Raw genomic sequence first — 23,029 nt, 5'->3', positions numbered from 1 at the left:
TACCCAGTTCTGGGCAGTCTTCCTCTAATGGGGCCAAGACAATGCTATGTCTCACCTCAGTCCATCCATGTTACTTTCAGTAGTCTCCCAACCTTACTTTAAATAATAATAACGTGAACCGTATAGAATTTATAAAGCGCTTTTCCCAGTGCAACACAGGCTCTAAGCACTTTACAATTACAGTTCAACAATGTAACAAGGACATGTAAAAACATTATTACTGAGAAATATGATTAAAATTTTCAAATGTGGGTGTTAGAAACGTAAAAAGGTAATACAGTATTTCAGTCGTGATTTGAATGTTGTCAATGAATCAGAGCATCTCACATATGATGGGAGAGAGTTCCAAAAGTGGAGACCCGAAAATTGAAAGAACAGCTCACATATCTTTCAAAAGTGTTAGGTTTGACAAGAATTGAATAGTCATTATTTGATTTCAAGTTTCTGTTTGGGATAGATTTACATATTCAAATGGTCAATAATATATAAAGGACTATTTGTGGTCAGTGATTAAAAGACAACAGTACAATTCTTGTATACCACTCTTTTCTCCACAGGCAGCCAATGCAATTCGTGAAGAAGAGATGCCGGCAAATATCTATCTTCATTCCCTAAAATCAGCCTGGCTGCATTGTTTTGGGCAACCGGAAGTCTTCTAACTTTTTTTTGTTATATTGGCCATGGTGGAGTAACAATAATCTTTAACAAAACAAGAGAGTTAACTAAAGTTCTGCTATTCTTTTTGGAATTAACGAATTTTTCTAATTTTCTTCTTTTCTATGTACATACTTTTTAGGATGTTATTCTCATGACTGGACATAAGATATTTTAATCAATGGAAACACCCTTAAGAGTTCTAATCTAATCTGTCTGTCACATTTGATGACTCATACCTGATGATGTGACCAATCCAATGCCTTTTGTTTGTTTGTTTTTAAGGGTTTTACGGCGATCAGCGCCAGTAAAAAGGAAGAAAATTGGATAGTCAAAAGTTCTAGAATTACAATTAAAGCACCCAAGAAAAGGTAGGACAAAGGGGAATTTGTTCAAATAGGAAACAGATGTAGATTCCAAGAGCACACTATCAAAGTACTTAGTTTGAGATCACCTAAAAGTCTAATCCATACACAAGCCCAGGTCCCAACTAAGAAGAGGGATACACTCAAATGTTTAAAAATCATATATAATATTTAAACAAAACAATACAGTGCATAACAGGGAGATGATTTACAAGGAAAAAAATATAATCTCCCAAAACTCTGACTATACATTTGACTGTTTCCCTCCCAGCTAGGGTATCCAGCCAGGGCCAGGACAAAACCAAGTAATCTCATTCCAAGACAAAGACAGAAAGCATGTTGGAAAACAGACATAGGGGGATAGAAGACACAGTATGTACCTCCCTGCCCACTATGGGAGGTCAGGAACCCCACTCAGCCAATGTCATTTCCTCATTAAAAATATAAGTGGTGATAATAAGCAGCTTTGTTCAACCCTTACTGAAATGAATATTTTCCCCCACACATTTTTAAAAAACCAGTGTAACTTTTATAATTGTTACAAGTACAAGAATTTTAGGTGGTATTAATTAAAGTAACAAATTAGGAAGCAGGCACCGGTGTTATCTGAAAAGGTATGTATGAAACTCTCCCAGACAAAGCAGTACGAAAAATGCAAGAAAAAACGTCTTTAAAAATCAAAACAGCTTGATTTGTCTTTTACAATTTCATACACATTGTTTCATATTTTTAGGTGGTATTCCATTATGTTGCATCATTTTTCATATATCTTACATGTCCTGAGTGCCACAAATTCGACTGCTATTCAAAGAGGATTACTCAATAATGATTAATAATGCTGCACTCAGTCTATGCATCTCGTTACAGTACAGTCTATGCAGGATTTGTCCACAAAAATACGCCTGTTCTGGTTTCGGTTAAGAATCAACAGCTTTTTTAATCTCTTGAATAATTCTGAACAAAGCCGTGAGTGCTCTAAGAGCTTTACAAATATTCTTTTCATCACCTGATAATAGAATAGCATATACTTAACAAATAAGATTAGACTCGCAGCCTGTTACGAGCTTGTACAATTTTCCAACTAATGCAATGCTGCTTGATGGCAGGGGGAACTCCGAATTCAATGCCAGTTTACAAAAATGTGTACAAAAGTTCTTTCCCGAGTGCATCCTTGTGATGTACCTAATCGAGGATATGTACTTAATAAGGGTCGTGTTGTGAGTCCAAGACCATAACTCTATACTGCAGTACTCACGATAATTAAATCAAAGCCAACACAAGATAAATTTTAACAAATTTATTATATGTTACATAATATATACAATGAAGTGTGATTCAGGTCTGCTTCCGATCTACCTGGCAGCATCAACCAATGCAGACAGGGATGTGGGCAGCCATCTTCCCTCTTTGTCCTGCATGAAAACCACGTGGTTATCAAAGTAGATGACAGTTTTTCCAAACCGATAAACTTGCTTGGCTTCGTGTGTCTTACCAGGGAGTGGCATGTACAGCAAATCTTCTGTTTCCGCCTGTTGGAACCAAATAGAGCAAGAATTAGGAGGTGAATTAGTGGGAACCATAGTGCCTCCATATTATATGGAATGAATGCAATGAGCCCACTGAGCAGTAAAAGAATAATAGTTTCATAGATCAGTAACTCACACAACTAAAGGACACAATGCATTCCCTTACAGCTATGGATATGGGTTACAAAAGATTCAACTGATAGAAGACGGGCAAACAAATTAGATTACCCAGTCATATGGACACAAGAGAATTAACTTTGAGGTTTGTTTTGCTTTTTATTTTCGTTTTAGACAACTCAGCAAACCTTACTACAGGCAATGATAAGTGTTTAATTTTAAAAAATCTAAATTAGAATAGATTTAATTGAACATTAAATGCGAAACCTTTTTTTCCCATAAATGCAAACAAAAGTTTATGCTTTACTTTACAATAGATGGGAGTAACTCGATTAGGAATAAGAAGATCTATTAGAAGATAATAAAAAACTTTTACAGAATCCCAGAATGGTACTAAAATCCTATATTGGTCAAAAATAAATCTGTATATACCGATTATATCAGTGCAAGTATGTAGCAGACTTAAGTCAAAATGTTTTCAAATTAAAATGACAACAGGACGAGGGAATATAAAATACGCCTTACAATATGATGATTAATGAGAGCCTAACTCCGGACCTAATTATAAAAATCACAATTTCGAATTTTACAGACCCAAAAAACTACCAAGGTATAAAGACACTTTGAAACAAACCGCCTCCAAATCATTGTAAGAAAACAATGGTTAAGCCATGGAACAGGAAATTTTGAAATCCCAAATATACAGCCTATGTCATTCAAATAAATTGTGCATTGCTCTCATGGGGGAATTTTTCTTGAAACACAACTACAACGGGGGTGTAAGTTGCAAAGCTTAATCTGATTTATTTACATAGGGAGATAACAAAATGTGTTCCTTGCATTTTTTATTTCCATCAGTATTGCCTCCCTATAATTACAGTATATGCATGGATATAACAGAATGGGAATTTTTCGCTAGTCCCACTATTCCCATTGTATCTGAGTTCCACTGTACTTGTACAAAGCGAATTTCTTAAATTTACATAAGAAAATTTATTTCACCAACAAAAATTGAAGTTCAATCCAGTCAGCAAAGACTACATTAAAGCTCTTTTTTGATAACTTCAGAAAAATATTCGCTTCACAAAATAACATTTAAACAACAACAAAAAATATTTGAAAACTTACCCGTCTCTCCACCAAATCTTTAAATGTGGTTGGTATAGGTTCAGTAACTCTCATGCGACCTGATGGCTAGAAAAGACAAAAAAAAAAAACAATCATGTCAAGATCCTTAAACAGTGATGATACTCACAAAAAGTCAAAAAGGAGGAAAAGTCTCGGAAAAACGGAGTTATTGACTACGCGACTACTGTAGGAAAGTTCAAATGTCCAAAAGAAGCGATATCGTGCTAGTTTTATTCTTCAATACTTAGCTTACCACATCGAACGAATAAACATGGTCGATGAACACTTCCGCAGTGGCGCAGAAGCCCCGCAGCTGGATCGTTCAATTTTAAAATGCCCGGAGTCCAGTAAAAGGAGGAAATTTTTTATATATATATATTTTTTTTAAAAAGGAGGTATTTTTTAAAGATTTATTATATTAAAAAAAAATAAAAGGAGGAAATGAAGGAAATATCCGCGGATCGAGGATCTGAGGAGGAAAACCGAGGAAAGGAAAGAAAACCGCGGATCCGCGGAAAAGTATCATCACTGCTTAAAAACTAAGCTGGAAGTCTCAACTGTCTTACACAATTACAGTTTTAAAAAATGGATGAGAAGAAAAACCTGATTGATTGAATTCTTTCCCGCAACTCATAAGACAAATAGGGATGAAATAAATAGATCATGTAAATGTGATCATAAGATTCATTCAATAGTACAAAATTGACTTCCTTTTTTAGCTCAAATTAAAGGCTGAATATAAATAATATTCAAATTTTAAACTTGAGTATTTATAAAGCGCAATATCCACCAAAAATGCTCAAAATGCTTTACTACACATGTCCCAAGCCCAGAGAGACATAACACTGTTAAGCGTTATTACAATTGTTTCCAACATAGAAAATGCTGTTAATGGCCAGGTACTCATTTAATACCTAAGTACAGTGAGAGAATGTGAGTAAAAATACTTTTCTAAGGACTCAACATGTGCTTCTCAGAGTTGGCTTGAACCCAGAACCTTCCAGTCCGGAGGGGAAGTGTCATACCACAAGACCACATAGCCGCACAAGATATACTTTCTTAGTCAAATGAAGACAACAGCAACCTTAGTAGTAGCAAGAATATCACGTAAAGCAAAAGCAAAGTCTTCAGAGAAGAAACCTCCCTAAAGCCCTTAATTTATTACACTCGGGGCTGGATCACACCTAGGTCATGTTAGCACAGAGTTCGAACTTGGAATCCTAGATCCAAATTTTTAAAAACCCATTTTGCCATCAGGGCTGGAAATGTTGTGACATTACTAATTCCTTATGTTGTTAATAAATACGGCTGTGCCCTCCGTACTAAAGTCACAACAAGATCTTGACAGCCTCAAAACTCTGGCCCAGGACCGTGACCAATGGAAACAATTAACAACATGGATGGAGAGAGCAGCTATACTCATCGACCATGACTGAATCACACAATTCTCAGCAAGCGTCATTCAGACTGCAAAGCTTACTACTACTATGTTGTTTAGTTTCTATTCCGGACACTGAACACTGAGTCAAACCATGTATATTTGTGTGAGAGACTGAATATCATGATTGAATGACAAAATACCTCATTATCCCTGGGTCTGGAGGATTCATCTGGTGCAGGAGGGGCCTTCATGTCCATGTTCCTCCTTTCTGCATGGGTGAAATATGCCATGTTTTCCTTCATGCCTGGCATGTAGTTGCCGCTTACTGCTCTGTTCATCATTTCTAGGGCTTTGTTGAATTGGTCTGTCAAAGGAACAGTTGGGATAATGATGTTAGTTAATGTGAATAAAAATCAGAAATATTTGCTTTCATCCTAAACACATTAGCTTTAATCACATGGTAGATAGTCTTGGAAAAAACAAAACAAGTCAGCTTCTACAATTATGAGATACACCAATTGGAAGTAACTTTATTTTAAGTGCCAGGTTCTTGTTTAGTTTTCTTGATGGATTCCTTCTGGCTAATCAACAAAACATTTTTAAATGTCAAAATCTAGGCAACAATGGGCTTTATAAAAACTCGGAATGAAACAAGCTCAATTGAACCATCTTTTTTTTTTTTTTTGCGATTGGGTAGCTGAGTCTGTTGGAAAGTAATTTAAGATAGATTAGCATTCCACAGGGTAATAAGAACTTGCTATAGTCCATTTCACGCTATAGTAATTAGGATGAACTCCAGCTCCATGGGCCTAACAGCTCTGAAGGACTATATTTTTTTTTGCACTCAAAAAATGAAGAAATGGGGTAGGGTAATAAAAATGACCACTATATCAAAAAGTGAGTGTTGATGTAGGAAAACACCTTTGACAAATGGATGGCCCAGCAACATCTCTGAGAACTGGGACTTCCATCCCAGATACCATTTTGTGATGTCCTGATAGTTGGGCATGTTGGCAAGCCACGCCCCTAAAACCTGGTGCCACTTGGGGAAGAAAGCCCTCTCCAGCATGTTCACTATTCCCTGAATGGGAAGTAACTCTTTCCAAGACATGGTCCATCGCCAAGGATCTGGAAGAGGAAAAATAAAAGGCATGAAAATGATGTTGCCTGTGAGATTACCATGATCAGCGACTGGATCAATTATTATGGCTGTAAATCTTGGATCCTATCTGGTGTTCATTGTTATATTATACAGTTGTACAAATTGACTGTTAACTTATCAGCGCTGAGGCTATATTTGCATCTCCGTCACAAAATGGCTGACATCTGATTGAGGCAGCATGAGAATGACAAGGTAAGACAAAGCGACATTAGAATTCGGTGCAAAATCTCAATTAAAATACCCCTCCTAGGGCCAACTGAATGTTCTGATGAAAGAAATAATACCATTGGTTCAATTTATAATACTTTTGTATAAAGTAAAATTGGATTACATTATTATTTTTGCCTTTCAAGACTGGCCGCACTGTGCAGCCATTGGCCAGTAGAAGATTCTGTTCTGGCTGCACAGTGCAGCCAATGGCGCTGAAAGAGTTAAGCATTCTTTTTGTACTGGCACGCTTACACCATCTGTCATTGGTCTGGTCATTGACCACACTCATCATCATTTGAATTTATTACAAGAGGAGTTAACATACAGTACTCACTGGATTCTAGCATGCCTTTGGGAGAAGCCAAAAAGCATGCTAGAATCCGAGGAGGTAACGGCCTATCTTAACCCATTGCTTGACAAAATGCCCGATTGTGGCCATTGATTTCCAACCCCGATCATGGCAGAACGTCTGATTGCAACTGGTGATTGCCCATATCTAGTGCTTTGTTTTGAAGCTCTTTTTGGTCGAGAAAATACATTACTATATAAAAAATGTGAGTTTCCGAAAGTACGAGAATAATGAAAGTGAAAGTAACTTTTTACCGTCCAGATTTTGACAATTATTAGCGAGGTTACGATTTTTTCAATTTGGTCCAAAAAACGAAGTGAAGAACAAAAAAAAGGCCTTTGATTTCTTAAATTCTTTGGTTCTTGAGACCATGTCAGATGATGAGGGTAGTGATTCTGGTGATGAATCGGACATTGAAGTTTATTTTGAAATGGAAGATGGAAGAGACATCGTTAGAAACCAATATTGATGAAAATAGTGATCCAGAACCAACTCCAGAGTGGTCCGACTCGGACATCCTAAACAATGCCAAACGAGGATTTTTCGGCATTTTCGGGCCAAACATATATGTTTCTTGGTATCAAAATGTAGATAAATTGTACCTCTATCAAACACAATTTAAAATATGAAAATCCCACTAATAGTAATAGAGATGGCACAATGATTTATTTTTTTTGTGACGTGTGATAAATTTGCCAGCAAGTCATCTCCCTGTCCTTTGTTGCTGGAATTAAATTTCCTGGGATTGGGCTGTCAAGCAATGGGTTAAGACAAAATTTGGTCACCCAGCTCTGGTATGCTGTATTACAATTGCAGGGCGTGCTGGAATTTGGGGTGTCAGAATCCAATGAAGACTGTACCCCTGAGCCATCAATGCCATAAAAGTTATTAATCATTTATGAAACAAGATTAATAGTTTAAAGAGGAAAGAATAATGACTTCACACTTGCAGCACATCTATATAATAATATCCCAATAGCTTAGTGGTAGAGCACTTGCATCACAAGCAAAGTGACCAACATTGATCCTGGGTGCAAATATATTTTCTGACCCCTCCCAGCCCCAAAAACCATGTCCCCCCAAAAGTGATTGGGTAGCTGAGTCTGTTAGATCTGATGGAAACTAATTTGCGATAGATTGGCATCCTGTGAAAAAGGTTGCAAGCAATTGTTGTCTTTTCAACCCTACAGGTAACAGGATAAACTCCAGTTTTATGAGCCTCATGGCTCTGAAGGACTACCACTATTATTTGAAGCACAATTATAGATAATAATGGGTATATAAAAAGGTAAGACCTACAATAAAGAGATTAATGAAACCCTCCCCTCCCCCTTTACATACCCAAAATCTGATGGTGAGGGTTTATCGTCATATTCTGTATTTCGATCTCCAACTTGGGCAGGATATTCTTGACAAGGAAAGCAGTCATGTGACCTGGTTTGAAGACACCAAGCCAGGGCTCCAGAATGATCTTGGCAGATGCGTCGGAAGGATGCCAACTAGATAACGCACTGGAAATCTTGTGTCGAATTGGAGCATACAAAGGTTCTAACTTGTCTCCTGTTAGCAAAGATAAAATATGAAATCAGTAAAACCAGATTTTTTATTGACCTATTTGCATTTTACTTTCACAAGTAAATGAATTGTACAAAGGTTCTCTCAAATGAAATATAGCTTGTAACATTTTTCAGTTTAAATGAAATGTTGTTTGACGAATATCTTTAAAAACTGTAAACGATAAATAAATAAATACATCTTTTAAAAAAACAAATAACAAATAGTTTTATATTTAATGTTTGAACTCTGACATCCCTTGACCCAAACAAGACAACTGTCAGGCTATCATCTTAATCATTCGAATCATAACTATACACGAAAGCTTAATACAAATGTACCCATTAGAGGCAGCCATGGATGTAGCCAGCAGTGGATGGGCGTCGTGTCTGTCAGAGGGTTCCAGCTCTCCACTTCCTGTAACAGTCTAGGCAAAACCAGCTGATCTAGAATGTTCTCCATCACCCAGCTAGGCAGAGCAGGCTTCCACGTCTCAAGGAGATTCACCATTGGGTCTGTGTTCCTGACACTCCATGACCTGGGGATCAAGAAAGAAACAAAATAATTTTACACCACAAATTCTATTGTGCCCAAGCTTGTGAGAGACATTGAGACCATTAAAAAGATGCACAACAAACTATCAAGAGAGTACCATTATTTTAATTTTTCTCTTGACAGTGCAATATCAAACGAAATTCTCATTCTGACAAAGTCAGTAAGTTTATATGATGTCGACGATGATCAAGGAGAAGAAGAAGATGATGATGATGAAGAAGAAGAAGAAGAAAAAAAGTAGAATTAATAAACCTTAATAAATCAAATTTTTATAATCACAGTAATCACTGTAAATGCCTATTTAGACTTGTGATAAAAAGATTTCCTGTAAAATTGATTCTTCTCTATTATACTAGTTTTTGTCATTGCTTTATTAATCTTAATAAATTATTATATTTACGGGATGAGAGCAAACACAATCGTTTTTTAAAAATATGTTTAAAATATATCAAACTTACAAAATGGTGGCTCTGATAGGAGGGATCCATACATCCCAAATCAGTTTCTGATAGACCTCCACACTACTCATGCTGGTTGTATCTCCAGAGCTAAAGTCAGCTCCAAGTAACAGCTGCCACTCAAGGACGGTGTGAAGACCAAACTCGGGATCTTTAAGTGGTAACCAACCAGTGAAAAATGTCTTCATCTGAGGAAGTTGCCAAGTCATAACATTTTAAAATTCCTAATTGTGGACGTATTTTCATTTCCTGCATTTTGGGTAATATTCAAAACATTTCCTGCATGCAAGATAATATTCAAACTTAAAATCTACATATGTATGATAATTCAATGCATGCAAGATAATATTCAAACTTAAAATCTACATATGTATGACAATTCAATGCTAGACAAAGCAGAAAACTACAAATAGGAAAAGTATCTGCCTTCTTGAGAAAAAAAACAAAAACAAAAAAAAAAAAAAACTCAGTCCTCATTGCTAAACAGCTTTGAAAATACATCAGTTTTGTTGCATCAATGACCGAGTTGGTATCAGAGCAAGCAATCGCCAAGCAATTCTGAACTTGGTCAGTCCAAATGGGCAACAATGATCACATATCACAAGCATTTTGTTCTTGGGAAGTCACTTATTACATATTACCCAAATTGAATCCAGTGTGAATGAGCATATCACTCTAGGCATTGGCAGATATTGTTACTTGTAAAACCATAAAATAAAATGATTTCCAGGTGGCTACTAGATATAAACAAAGAAAAGAAAAACACTGAGCATGGTAAAATATGTTTCTATAAAATTGTACATTTATTTGCTGAGCATTGTACATTTACTTGTTGAGCATTACAAAGTACTTTCTGACAAATCTAAGTTACGTTCCTTTACCCAATCATTGCTGAGTTGACAGATGAGTTACTCAGAGTAAAAGTGTCTGAGTGCTCTACCAATACAGATCCCAACAGCCCCCTCCCCTCCCCCGGCAAAACATGACATTATGAAAAGAGAAAAGCATCCTTTCTTACCAGAGGGAAAATTAGAGCAATGGCGAGAGATGACAAGTCATAGAGTTTGTATTCCTCATAGTATTCTTGTTGCAGCATCTTGAATATTGCAGCACACGAGTCCAGGGTAAGGGGGTCAGGACTGGATGGTTTGCTACGCTCCTCACAACTGGTTTGAATATAAGAAGAATAAGGAATAAAAAATCAAGATGCATTTCATCTATATTCTTCCATGATAAATAAAAAGTTGACTCCAATAAACACAATTAATATAGTTGTGCTTAATCAGTTTAATTTGTTCATTGCTTTAGGTCTACACAATTAGGCAAACAATGACAATTTTTCGCAGATCACCTCTTGACCTCTGAAAAGATTATCAGTGTGGTAAATTAAGTTGGAAAGCAAATAAAAAGATAGATTCTCGTTGCTCACGCTCAGGGGAAATCTTTAAAAAGATCTCTCTCAAGAAACGACCATCATGGCCCTATTGTCAGCACTGTAAAGTGAGAAACAGGGGTTAAGTTTCATACTCGAGGAGAAAAGGGAGATCAAGAATAGAGCTCAAATATGGGTCATCTAGGGGTAAGTGCAATGCCCTATCAGCTCAGTCTTGTCACACAATACCTACGATATAGTTAAATAAAGTTGCAATGCTAAAAAAGACAAGTATTCATGCACATGATTTATTGAGGCAAAGAGCCTGGTACTTTTTATCACATACAACTTAGACTTACGCAACTTCTTCTGAGCAAATAGAGAGCTTCAAAAATGAAAAAAAAAAAAAAAAATTATTGGACTTGGACCAGGTCTCTTCTTTTTTGTGTGAGTCCAGTCCTCATAAAATCAAGACCATCTACCAGGCAAGTAAATGGGTGGACAGAGGGCTAAGAAATTTTTTTAAAAATAACATTAGATTCCTAAATAAGACCAATTTCAATAAAATTTCTGTAATATTATGAACTTTTAATATGTGGCGATCAATAAATATTATATAGTGGCCTACCTTTTGACAAGATCAACCACATGCTGCAGGCGTTCTAAGTGTTTTCCCTCCTGATGGACCACAGTATCCAACCTTTCCTGCTCATGCTTCAGAGCCACCAAGTGGTCCCCATCACGTTTGAGTTGTCTGTCATTGTTGATAATGTCATCTTCCGCCATATCCACCAACAAGTTCAGGTTGTGCATCAACTCAGGCATGCTGAACACTTGCTCCTTGCGCTGTGTCTCCATGACCAAATCTTCATCCTCATCTGGCTTATCATGGCTTTTACCAATAGCATGGTAACCTAAAGGAATCAACAAGATTTAAATATATTTATTTATAATAACAAATTCTGTATGAGTCATATTTACTCAAGAGTCGTGGTTAATTAAACAAATAGAAAAATGAATAGAGGAACCCCAAATTTTGTCTCCATCTCCAAATAAACAGGAAACATAAGTGTCATAAAAAGCATGCGAGGCACTTGGACAGCATTTCAACTTTAGCATGGTGACAGAAAATAATGCTGTCAAAGACTAAAAGCTATAATCATATCTATTTAATTTGTAACATGCTTTTGACTTGCCTCAATTTACTTCCGTCATGTACAGATATATCTTGTAATTATGAATTATTTGTGTTAACAAAAAAAAAATAACTTTAAATTTAAAAAAAGACAAAATTAAAATTTGGAAAAAGAAAGAAAAAAAAAATCCATTACAAAATAATACAGCAAGATACGCTCTATATTGACTAATAATCATAACCATAAGTTTTGCTTACCCGACAAAACTCTCTGTTCCTTTCCTGTCATGTCAATAACTTTGACCTTTGGACCAGTTTCCACAGGTTTACGCCGTTTGCCACCCATATCCAGTACTTCCTGGGCTGTTTTATATACATACTTTGGTTTCTGGCTCTTGCCCTTGTAATAAGACAATAAAAGGTTTACTTGAATGTTACAGCAAGACAGAGAACTTCTCTCAACTAAGTTTTTAAAATTTTATTCAATGGCACATTTCAAAGTCTGAAAGAGTAAAACACCAATAATTATTTACAGTTAAATGTTGACATTCTAAATTTCAAACTACTAAAAATAACCAAATGTAAACTGTCAACAAATACTTACGAAAACTGGAAATCAGACAGACCAATAAAATTACAAATCAGAAAGATCAAGAACTGAGCCTTGTGGGAGATAAAACATGGAGGAGATGGATTGGGTACACACTAAGGAGTGTTGTTACCAGTAGAATACAAAAAAGACACATTGACATCCACAAGGCCCAAAGTGCCAGAAAAGAGCAATGCAAAACAATTGTACAGTTTTCACCGTGGCAAGAAATCAAAGCGATGAGACCCATCATGCCGGAAATGTAAAATAAATTATAAAAAATAAATTAATACAAAAAATAATGTATGAAAGTGACAGCCTAAGTTCGTTGTTGGTTTCCCGTACTAACGTAAGAGACATTTGGTTTATATATATATATATTATGTTACATATATAATTTTTAAAAAAGTCAAACTCACTTCCACAGGTTGTTTCTTCCATTGTGACAGTTGCCTTTTGAATTCTTTTTCTTCCTCTGCCTCTTTGTCTTCCACAGGGAAATCCTTCAGTGACCTCTCTGACCTCTCAGACCCATGGAAAGCGATGGCTCCCTTCCCTTTCCTCTTTACAGCCTCCACAGGAGTTGTGATACCTTGACCTTTCTTACCAAGACCTTGACCTGGTTTGTGACCCATCTGAGGTTTAACACAACAAAAGATAAAATTTTGTAAAAATGTAAGAATTAAAATTTATAAAACAAAGATGAGCATATTATATACCTACTTGTATTTATGATAGAACTTATACTTTGTTTTTATGCTATAAATTCTTTATGGGTGAGTCTGACAACAAAAGTTGTTCTACATGACCTTAAGGCCCATGGAGCATATATTCATCCTGGTCTCTGTAACATTAAACTGACAGAAACAATTGTTTACTATCCTCCAAAAAGGCAATAGACAATCGCATCAGATCTTTGAGACCCAGTTACCCAATCATTGCTGAGATCATATTGAAACTTATCCCTTTGCTTCTATGGCAAGCACTTTACCTAATATCAATTGGGACCCCCACAGATCAAATATCGTGTGTTTTAAAACTAGAGAATTCAGCTTTCAATTAATGCAATACTTAAAATTGCATATGGTATTAAAATCTAAGTCCAAACAGAGGAATCAACTGTTTGACCAGGGAAAGAGAACAATACACAAACTGCTTTCAATGTGTAAGATGGATAGTTTTGGGGAATATGTAGTTTCTTTTTTTCTTGGTTGTGGGTTCTTTGTATGATAGCTATTTTCATCTACCATTGTTAAATAATATTTTCGCAAAAGAATACCAAAATTTACCTTTGCCAAGAGCTTCATACCAATGCCTTTAGTATGCCTTTCCCATGCTCCAAATTGTCTGAAACAAAACAAAAATAGCAAAGATTCAATGATAACATAGACAGCTACTTTTAAAAATTAAGTTTTTCTGTGCCGTTTGTTTTGTTTGTTTTTCAGGGTTTTACGGCGCTTGCAACACATTTAGGTTATATCAGCGCCAGTAAAAAGGAAGAAAATGGGATAGTAAAAAGTTCTAGAATTACAATTAAAGCACCCAAGAAAAAGTAAGACAAAGGGGAACTGAGAACAAATAGGGATCAGATGTAGATTCCAAGAGCATACCACCAATGTACTTAGTTTGAAATCACCTACAAGTCTCATCCAGACACAAGCACAAAATCCGACAAAGAGGAACACACTCAAATGCTTACATTATACATTCAAAATAAAAATAATAATACATAACAGAGAGATGATTTACAAGGAAAAAAATATCATCTCCCACAACAATAACTATGCATTTGACTGTTTCCCTCCCAGCTAGGATTCCGGCCAGTGCCAGGACAAAACCAAGTAATCTCATTCCGAGACAAAGACAGAAAGCATGTTGGAAAACAGATATAAGGGGATAGAAGACACAGTATGTACCTCCCTGCCCACTGTGGAGGTAGGGAACCCCACCCAGTTTCTGTGCCGTAATAACTCTTTGTCCTATATCAGTGCCAATAGCTAAACTTGATTAAAATCATTTTAAAATAATATAATTATCAGACCACCTTTCTACAACAGCTTTATAGACAAAGTTTTGAATTTAAAACCATATTCATCTATTTTATCCCATTTAATGTTAAATCATTAATGTATCTATCTTTCGTATTTTTTGTTTGTTCAAATATGTTATCTTAACTAATGTGTAATTTTATGCCTTGAATTATGACAAGTCGTTGTTGGTTTCCTATACTAAGGTAAGATAAATTTGGTTTATATATATATATGTTATATATTCTGCACATACTTTATAAAACAACTGGAAATATCTAGAGGTTTGGGATAAATCATGATTTTAGTATGTAATATTTGTCGCTTACGATAATACTTGAAACCAACGACAAAGTATGAATTGAAAGTCCATACTAATAAGAAATTGATATGGTTTAGATGATAAATTGCGGGCACTGCTTCCAATTAAGCCCCTATGTGGAACCCAATTTCAATTTCATAAGTGAAAATTACCAATAAGGATTCCATTTTGTTACAGCTTTCTCTTCTTTTAAAGCCTTAAATCTTTTCCTTTTTTCATTGAATACTATTTACCACCTACAAATTTTGCTTTAAAATAAGATTATGACTAACAACTTACTTGTCTTGATCACTCTGATGACCTTTGACATATCGAGGCATTGGCATGTCTTTCTTGTTTCGTTTGTCTGTCCAGGAGTCGACTTCCTGAAATACAAAAAGAAATATATAGCAAAGGGCTGGCTAAATATCATCAACCAACTGGAATATGATATATTTAAGAAAAAGTAAGGAAATACGGCTTTCTCCATGACATTGTCAATTGCTTACAATGAGAAGGAGACAAGTGAAAGTAAGTCATTTGAAATGGAATTGATATGACTGTAAAAGTAATAGTTATATCCTGTTTTCACAGCTGTATGAACTGTACTGTTGCCTATCTTTTTACAGGTAGTTTTAATGGCAAGAATCAATCATAAAAACCTGATATGTTAACCTGGAAATTGTAGTTCCTGACTGGTGTATCTAACTCTTACCAGTGGATCTCTGTCTTTATCTTCCTTTCTTTTCTTCTCCTCCTCTTTGAATCCGCCACTGACAAAGCTGATGTTGGATGATGTCGTGCCTTTTGATCTTCGTTGACTGCCCAAACCTGCCATCTCCTCACCACTTCCATCACTATCGTTATCAGCCCAAATGCCTGAAACAGTGAAAAAGAAAGTAAAATAATGTAATGTCTATATTTTCTTCTTTCAATATGTCCATGAAAAGAGACTTGATTATAAAATAAAGTGAAAGGGGAAGTGGGAGGGAAGAAGAGGACAAAGCATGATTTATTTCTGTTTAAATTCAAATTTGTCCCATCATGACTGTGGTGCATTATTTCAATTTCACTTATTTCTTTAACTAATAATGCCTAATATTACATTTAATAAACAGAATTTAACTGGTTCCAATGCCATTCATTTGCTGTAAAAGAGAGGAGGCAGGAAAGACAGAACAAGATAAAGAGAGAAAGAGAGAGGAGAGGAGAAAAAAATAGAGAAAGAGAAAGAAAGAAAGAAAAAAAAAAAAAAGAGAGAGAGAGAGAGATAGATAAATTTACCATATGTGGCTTGATTTTTTGTTTGCCTCCGTCTACTGAAACCAGTCGGATCGATCATTTGATCATAATCTCGATCCGACATTTCAAATCTTTCAACTTCTGGAGACGACATGATTCTAACAAGATGATCTGTCAAAGGAAAGAAAAATATTGTTTCGTTTTTTCTTTAAAGATAATGAATGTATCTCAAAATAGCAAAGAGCTTGATATATTCTTCAAATTCTCTTTAGATACCTCCAAAAACTTTCAATGGGACACTGAAGTACTTGGTCCTTTTTTAACATCCATATAACCTAATTTAGGCTTCAATGTAACATCCAATGGAAAATCAGATTGTGAAATAAAGAAAAGAATAGGTATGGCGAAGAATGCATTCAACCAGCTGCATACAATTATGAAAAACAGGAATATTAGTATGAAAACAAAAATCAAAGTCCTGGATTGCTATGTACTGTCTGTGCTGCTATATGGTTGTGAGAGCTGGACCATAAACAAGACCATGGTTAAAAGACTGGAGGCAGTGGAAATGTGGTTTTACAGAAGAATGATGAGGGTGTCATGGGTGGAAAGGAAAAGAAATGAAGAAATTTTAGAAATGGCAAACAGAAAAAGATCACTGATAACAAAAATCATCAAACGCCAAATGGAATTTTTAGGACACATTATCCGCCACCCTGGTTTGGAAGTACTCGCCTTGACTGGAAAGATGAATGGAAAAAGAATAAGAGGAAGACAAAGAATAACGTATTTGAAAGGGATAAGAACTTGGACAGATGAAGCTGAGAAAGGTGGCGCTGCTTTAATAGAATTGGCAAGAGATAGATCAGCTTGGCGGAAGATGACCTCCGACGTCTGCTTCAGATATGGAACTACATGAGATGATATAACCTAATACCTCCTGATTGAAAATTGTCCTTTAAAACATTTTCCCCAGTCATACTTATATATCCATTCCCTATATCCAACATATTCTCATTTTATGCCTTAAGTATAAATTATAGAAATAAACATAGGAACTTTAAATAGCAATATATGTTTGGCAAATCATAATATCTCTCATTCAAAAGAAAAACTATCTTAAAACTATCTTTTCCAAAATCAGACGTAGTAAATAAATCTGTGATTGGTTTTCTGGCCTTCATATCATACTATAATGATTGAGGCACGTCTGTCGCAGACCTGATGAAAAACTGATTAGGATGAACACCCCAAGGAAAGAGGAAGCGAGGCCGCCCCAAGAAACTTGGAGACATACTGTAGGGCCGTAAGGAGGGACCGCAGAGAGGTCTGTCCCTCGAGATGGCCCCAAGAATAGCTGCTGACAGGGCCAGGTGGAGATCCCTTGCATCACCTCAAGTACCAGCAGGCCCGGAGAGGATTGAGTGAGTGAATTATATCATACTACAAGATAGTTAAAATAGCACTCACACTCACTCACAATCGCAAGTTACTGTAGGTACTTTGGTAAACGTCCATTTGGCCCTCCAGCAGGGAGCCGATAAATGGGCTAGTGGCTGTGACCCGATTTTTTGGACTTTTGAGTGATGGGTTCCATAGATTTTTTGTTTATGGATGTATTTTAATGATTGATGTCTTATTCTCTTCAGGAGAAATTACTCTATCGTTTGGTGTAGTTTATTTTAAAATCAATGACAATTTAGTATAACTTTTGATTATGGATAAAATAGGGTATAATTTAGCTTTGGATAATTAAAAGATTAGAACTTGGTAAATCAAAATTTCATGCTGGCACGTTTATTTAACATCTTAACTTTTATATAAAATTAAATTCAGGGCAAAGTCGTATACCGCATCCATGAAATTCTTTCCAGCAAGATCCTTACTCAAATATTAGCGGCCATTTTAGACCAGGTTTGAAATCCAAATGGTGGTTACTACCGGAAATGCAACAATTTTCAGGTCACAAAGTCCGTCAGTAAATAACAAAGGCAAATAGAAGACCATTTTTCAGCCTTTAAACTAACATAACTTTTCTTCTGCTTATCTGATTTTCACAATTTTGGTATCATTAGAATCGTGTTGAAAAGCACTTTAAAATGATATAGGTTTCATTGAGCTCACTCCAATTTGATTTTTTTTACTCTTCTTACAAGTAAATATGAGCAAAAATCTTGGACCACACGGTTCATTATGTATCAACTGAAAATCACTCTCCAGTTCAGTAAGTTTCATTGTTAAGAATAATAGAATAAAATGAAATCTGTAATGAAGTGGTGGTTTGAAGTTTGAGTTGAGCTTTGGCTTTAGACTTAGATTTTGAGTTTTGAGATTGAGACAGAGATTTTAGAGTAGAGACGTCTACTTAAATTCTATCTATTATCATACTAAGGGAGCCCAAAATCTGGGTCTAACATAGGTAATTTTTTTAACTCACATTCTTCGTTTAATCAACTTAATAACCGCACTCACAGTTTTATATATTTCTAATTTTCTGAATCAACATCAAACATAAACAATAACATTCGACGTTCGTTGTATTGCTGCCATCTTGCGAAATGCGAGTTGGCTGATCTTAATAAGTAATATTTAATCGATATCTGAGATTCGAAAATGTTTCTGAAAGAAGTTAGATTTTGGAAGCGAAAATCGTAATTGATATCGAAGGGTTCTTTTATATGCACTTCGCTTGATATCGATACTGCCCATACTTTAAGCCATTTCGGTCTCAAGTTATATTGTGACAGTCAGAGCAGTTTTTCTTCTTATTCTTCCTCAGCTCCTTCTCCTCCTCCTCCTCTTCCTCCCCCTCCTCCTCCTCCTCCTCCTCCTCCTCCTTCTTCTTCTTCTTCTTCTTCTTCTTCTTCTTCTTCTTCTTCTTCTTCTTCTTCTTCTACTACTACTACTACTACTACTACTACTACTACTACTACTACTACTACTACTACTACTACTACTACTACTACTACTACTTCTACTACTACTACTACTACTACTACTACTATTCCTCCTCCTCCTTCTTCTTTTTCTTCTTCTTCTTCTTCTTCTTCTTCTTCTTCTTCTTCTTCTTCTTCTACTACTACTACTACTACTACTACTCCTACTACTACTACTACTACTACTACTACTACTACTACTACTACTACTACTACTACTACTACTACTTCTAATTCTCCTCCTCCTCCTCCTCCTCCTCCTCCTCCTCCTCCTCCTCCTCCTCCTCCTCCTCCTCCTTCTTCTTCTTCTTCTTCTTCTTATTATTATTATTATTATTATTATTATTATTATTATTATTATTATTATTATTATTATTATTATTATTATTATTATTATTATTATCATTATTATTTTTTTATTTTTTTTTTATTTTATTTTTTTTTTGTTATTATTATTATTGTCATAATAATGGTGATTATCGCTGAACTTTGTTCATGTCCCCCTGACCATATTGTGTTAGTAAATTTTCTAATCCATTGTTACCGCTACCGATGAAGTGTCTGTCATGTTCCTTCCTCCCTTTAATTTGAAGCAGTTATGTTCTTGAATGTGACTCTTACATGACCTACTAGACAGTACTATAGTTACGTCATGGACTCTTATCATAAAAAGAAACTCAAGCATATCAATAGTACTGCCGTGATATGAGAAAAAGACGCATAACGGGAAAACCTACTTTTTCAGGAAACGCAAAAAACTGTTTTACTTAATAACATTGTAACTATTGGCTCGAATCTAAAAGAATTAATAGGTAATTAAAGATATTTTTTTTTTTTGTTATTTTATTCATGGAACTTGAAAACTAAAATATTTGTATTAACTGTGTAATTCACCAAAAGACCTTTTGCCAAATCCATGATTGAAAATTGATTGACACATGTCTTTGACAGATAGACGCAAAAATATTATGCGTCCATCTCACTTTCGGATCTGTATCCAGTGTGTGACAAACGGACGCATATTGTTTTTGCGTCTGTTTGTCATAGACATGGGCTAATTTACCGGTAATGTGCATATTGATATACAGTGTCATGTGAGGACGCATATCGCCCAATGTTAAGCTATAATAAGCAAAAACATCATAATCACAGGTCCCTAGAATAATCGGAAGAAACCAATCAAAAACATAAAGGATTTCAAGCTGAACATGCTTTATTATTTCAGAACAATCGCACCAGTCATGTAAATTTTCATAATATTTTCATTTGCAGTGATTTGATTAGCATTATTTGTATAACTAGTACTGACTCTCTTTCTCTCCCTCTTTCGTTATAGTTCACTAACATGGAGTTTGATTTTGTAATCATCGCTAATATTATCACATACATTATACTAATACATTCCATCTCTTCTCTTTAGATAATGAATTGAATCATTACTTAGGTGTAAACGTTGCGTGCTCGTACACATTGTTTGGAAGAGCAACGTTTCCAACTAGTCAGTGAGTGATGAAGGGACATTCACTTGTAGGATTTGCAAAGACTTTTACTCTTGGAGCTGGTTGTTAGGTCTATCCAGTACTTTCGTCTATTGGGGGGGGGGGGGGGGGGGGGGGCGTCAAACCCACAAGTTGTTTCACGATCTCATCCTTCTTGTAAATCCTATACCCCTGGGTTTTGTACGAAACTTTGGCGTACAAACAAATCCGCGTTTCAGAATGTCACATTCGTTGAAGGTATCTTCTTCAAAGCTATTTTGAAGAAGAGTGTCTTTGGTGACACTCGCCTGAATTCAGCACTAACAATCTTAGCTAGGTCGGGACGATTGTCAGCTTTGCTCAACAGATAACTACTGACTCCAGAATCCCAGTTGGCAAAGTCATTAAACCTCAACGGCATTGTCTGGCAGCCTGCTTCTACGACACATTCTTCAAATTCATTGAGATCAAAGATTTTGCCGTCTTTCTGCCTCAGAACTCTTTGGATTCCGGCATGGGTGGAGTCAGCTGCCATAAAAGTATGACCATGCTCGAAACAGTTGATTGTGATGGTGCTTACTTTTGTAGTAGTCTAATCATTTACAAGATGAAGTAACATAGTATAAAGGGTACAATTTATATTTTGGGCGCTACAGTTATCCAGTCAGAGTGTCACATATTCGGCATCACGCTTATATATTAGGTAAGAAGCTGATGCAAGGTCTTCATCTTTTCGTCCTAAAATTGATTCATTCCATATCACGGCAATGTCCTTTTCACTTTTTTTGCAGCCCACTGGTGCAAATGTCTCATTGAATAAGACCAGTCTGCTTGTGAACATGATTCTGTTAAACTGATTCATTCTCGGCAGCAAAATTACTTTTTGCAGATCAGCGGCAAACACTGGATGGGCTGTGTTGGCGTTTTCGTTCTTGTCTGCATCCCGTTGATACCTCTCTCTAGCATTTCTGTATCGTGTCCGATGGATGATTTTTTTCCGCACACGGTTCACACCTTTCTTCACAGTTGCATAGTTGTTTGTGCAACAAGAAGGACTTACATTTTTCACATTCTTCTTGAACAAGTAGATACGGCTTGTGAGATGCTAAGTTCTTTAAATGCAGAATAGTAGAGTTTCTTTGATATGGATTTTCCAGTGACTGCATAAACGTTTTCGTGCATATTATTGATGATCAGATCAGATGGTAAATATCTCCTGAAAGGCGCGTGTTCGCGCGTCTATAATGAAAAATGCTTGTTTTATATTTCTCTATGTGTTCATGGATAATGCTGTGGTCAATCTTGTGCAAGGGACTATGACGTCCACGATTGTCAACAAGGGGTACTTCTATGACATTGTTTTCGTTAACACCGACATCCTTGAACGCGCTCCTTATCAGTTTGCCATTATTAGCTTTGAATCCGAGAGTAGTAAGGAAGAACTTTTTGCACACGGGATGGAAGACTCCATCTTCCTGTTTCATTGTATATTTGCATGTACATGACTAGGCAATTTTCTCCTTGGAAAGAATGCCTTCGCCCTGATCTCTGCATTCTGTTTTACTTACCCAAGTCCGTACAAATTTGCGCTGGTCCTTCCAATCCTCTCCCCAAAACATCTGTTAAGCTCCCGTCGCTGGTACTCTGAGAATCTGTCACGGCATTTTTTGGAGCAGGTCGGCGCACAACCTTCCAAGACCGAATGCTTTTCTCTCATTCGCAAAAGCTTGTGTATTTCCTAGTCTGCTTTTTGTATCGGCGTCTTGTGCTTTCTCTTTTTTGAGTGAGTAGACACTGTCTCTATTTCTAGATCTGGTGTAGTTATTGTTTCACTCTGCTAGCATGGTCTCTATAATCGATGACACACCTGGAACATGCTCTCCTTCAGATATTTCTCCTAAACCGGTAAAGGATGCCGGCGTGGCAGTTTCGGACAAATACTCTTCCTCTTCAGCAAATGGAACTCTAGGGGCAGTGGTTTCGGCGATATATTTAGAAACAAGTTCCAAATACATTTCAAATTCTGAGTCACTATCTAAACTTTGTTTCTCAATGGTAAATTCAACACAAAATCCATATCGTTTGCATCTGCTTCTTTAATCTCAACAGCTTCTACTGCAGATTTTCGTATCGGTGTTTAGGTAAACCTATCTAGCTCGTCTCCTCCGTTTTTCTTGTTGTCCGTGGTTTCTTTAAATCTTTTCCTCTCTGCTTTTATGACACTCATACATCGTGTAATTCCTCCTGATAGAGGTTTCACTGTTGATCTAAGCTAGCTGTTTCAATGGAATGTCAATATCTGAATCACTGGAGTCTGATTGTCATGATTTATTTAATCTGGGTTGGCTGAGGTGGAGGTACCGGTGGCTCTTTTAGGGGTGCGATCATATCTGATGAAAGAGATATAAATATGGATATTCAAAAATTGAACGGGAGTGGACTTATTCATTAAAATAATCTTTATCATAAAAGAACGTTGTTATGATATGA

The 23,029-nt window shown here is 36.1% G+C and overlaps 1 protein-coding gene across 2 annotated transcripts; it reads right to left on the bottom strand.

Moving 5' to 3' along the window:
- Positions 1-2,301: 2,301 nt before the first annotated feature.
- On the bottom strand, positions 2,302-18,705 carry LOC144968301 (tuftelin-interacting protein 11-like). Of its 2 annotated transcripts, none has more exons than XM_078906525.1 (16): positions 18,598-18,705; positions 16,168-16,296; positions 15,599-15,762; positions 15,184-15,269; positions 13,845-13,902; positions 12,975-13,190; positions 12,225-12,366; positions 11,460-11,745; positions 10,478-10,625; positions 9,460-9,647; positions 8,788-8,984; positions 8,234-8,452; positions 6,093-6,299; positions 5,372-5,535; positions 3,791-3,856; positions 2,302-2,548 (listed from the first exon to the last, which is right to left on the bottom strand). In XM_078906525.1, exons 2-16 carry the CDS (start codon positions 16,277-16,279, stop codon positions 2,372-2,374), a joined length of 2,430 nt encoding a protein of 809 aa, XP_078762651.1. In that variant the 5' UTR covers positions 16,280-16,296; positions 18,598-18,705; the 3' UTR covers positions 2,302-2,371. The 2 variants fall into 2 exon arrangements, with proteins under 2 accessions (XP_078762651.1, XP_078762652.1); XM_078906526.1 differs by having other exon boundaries at positions 18,563-18,688.
- Positions 18,706-23,029: the final 4,324 nt, after the last annotated feature.

Source organism: Berghia stephanieae, chromosome 3 (assembly GCF_034508935.2).
Source record: "Berghia stephanieae isolate SIO BIC M18660-M18661 chromosome 3, UCSD_Bste_1.3, whole genome shotgun sequence".
In the NCBI taxonomy this organism is placed as follows: Eukaryota; Metazoa; Mollusca; class Gastropoda; order Nudibranchia; family Aeolidiidae; genus Berghia; species Berghia stephanieae.
This window is presented reverse-complemented; position numbering and strand designations above follow the sequence as displayed.

Coding starts and splice junctions, on each gene's coding strand:
- LOC144968301 (XM_078906525.1), bottom strand. CDS start 16,279: ATGTCGTCTCCAGAAGTTGAAAGATTTGAAATGTCGGATCGAGATTAT. Junction 11,746..12,224: donor GGAACAGAGAGTTTTGTCGG/GTAAGCAAAACT, acceptor TGATTCCTTTAG/GTTACCATGCTATTGGTAAA. Junction 10,626..11,459: donor GTGGTTGATCTTGTCAAAAG/GTAGGCCACTAT, acceptor TATTCAAACCAG/TTGTGAGGAGCGTAGCAAAC.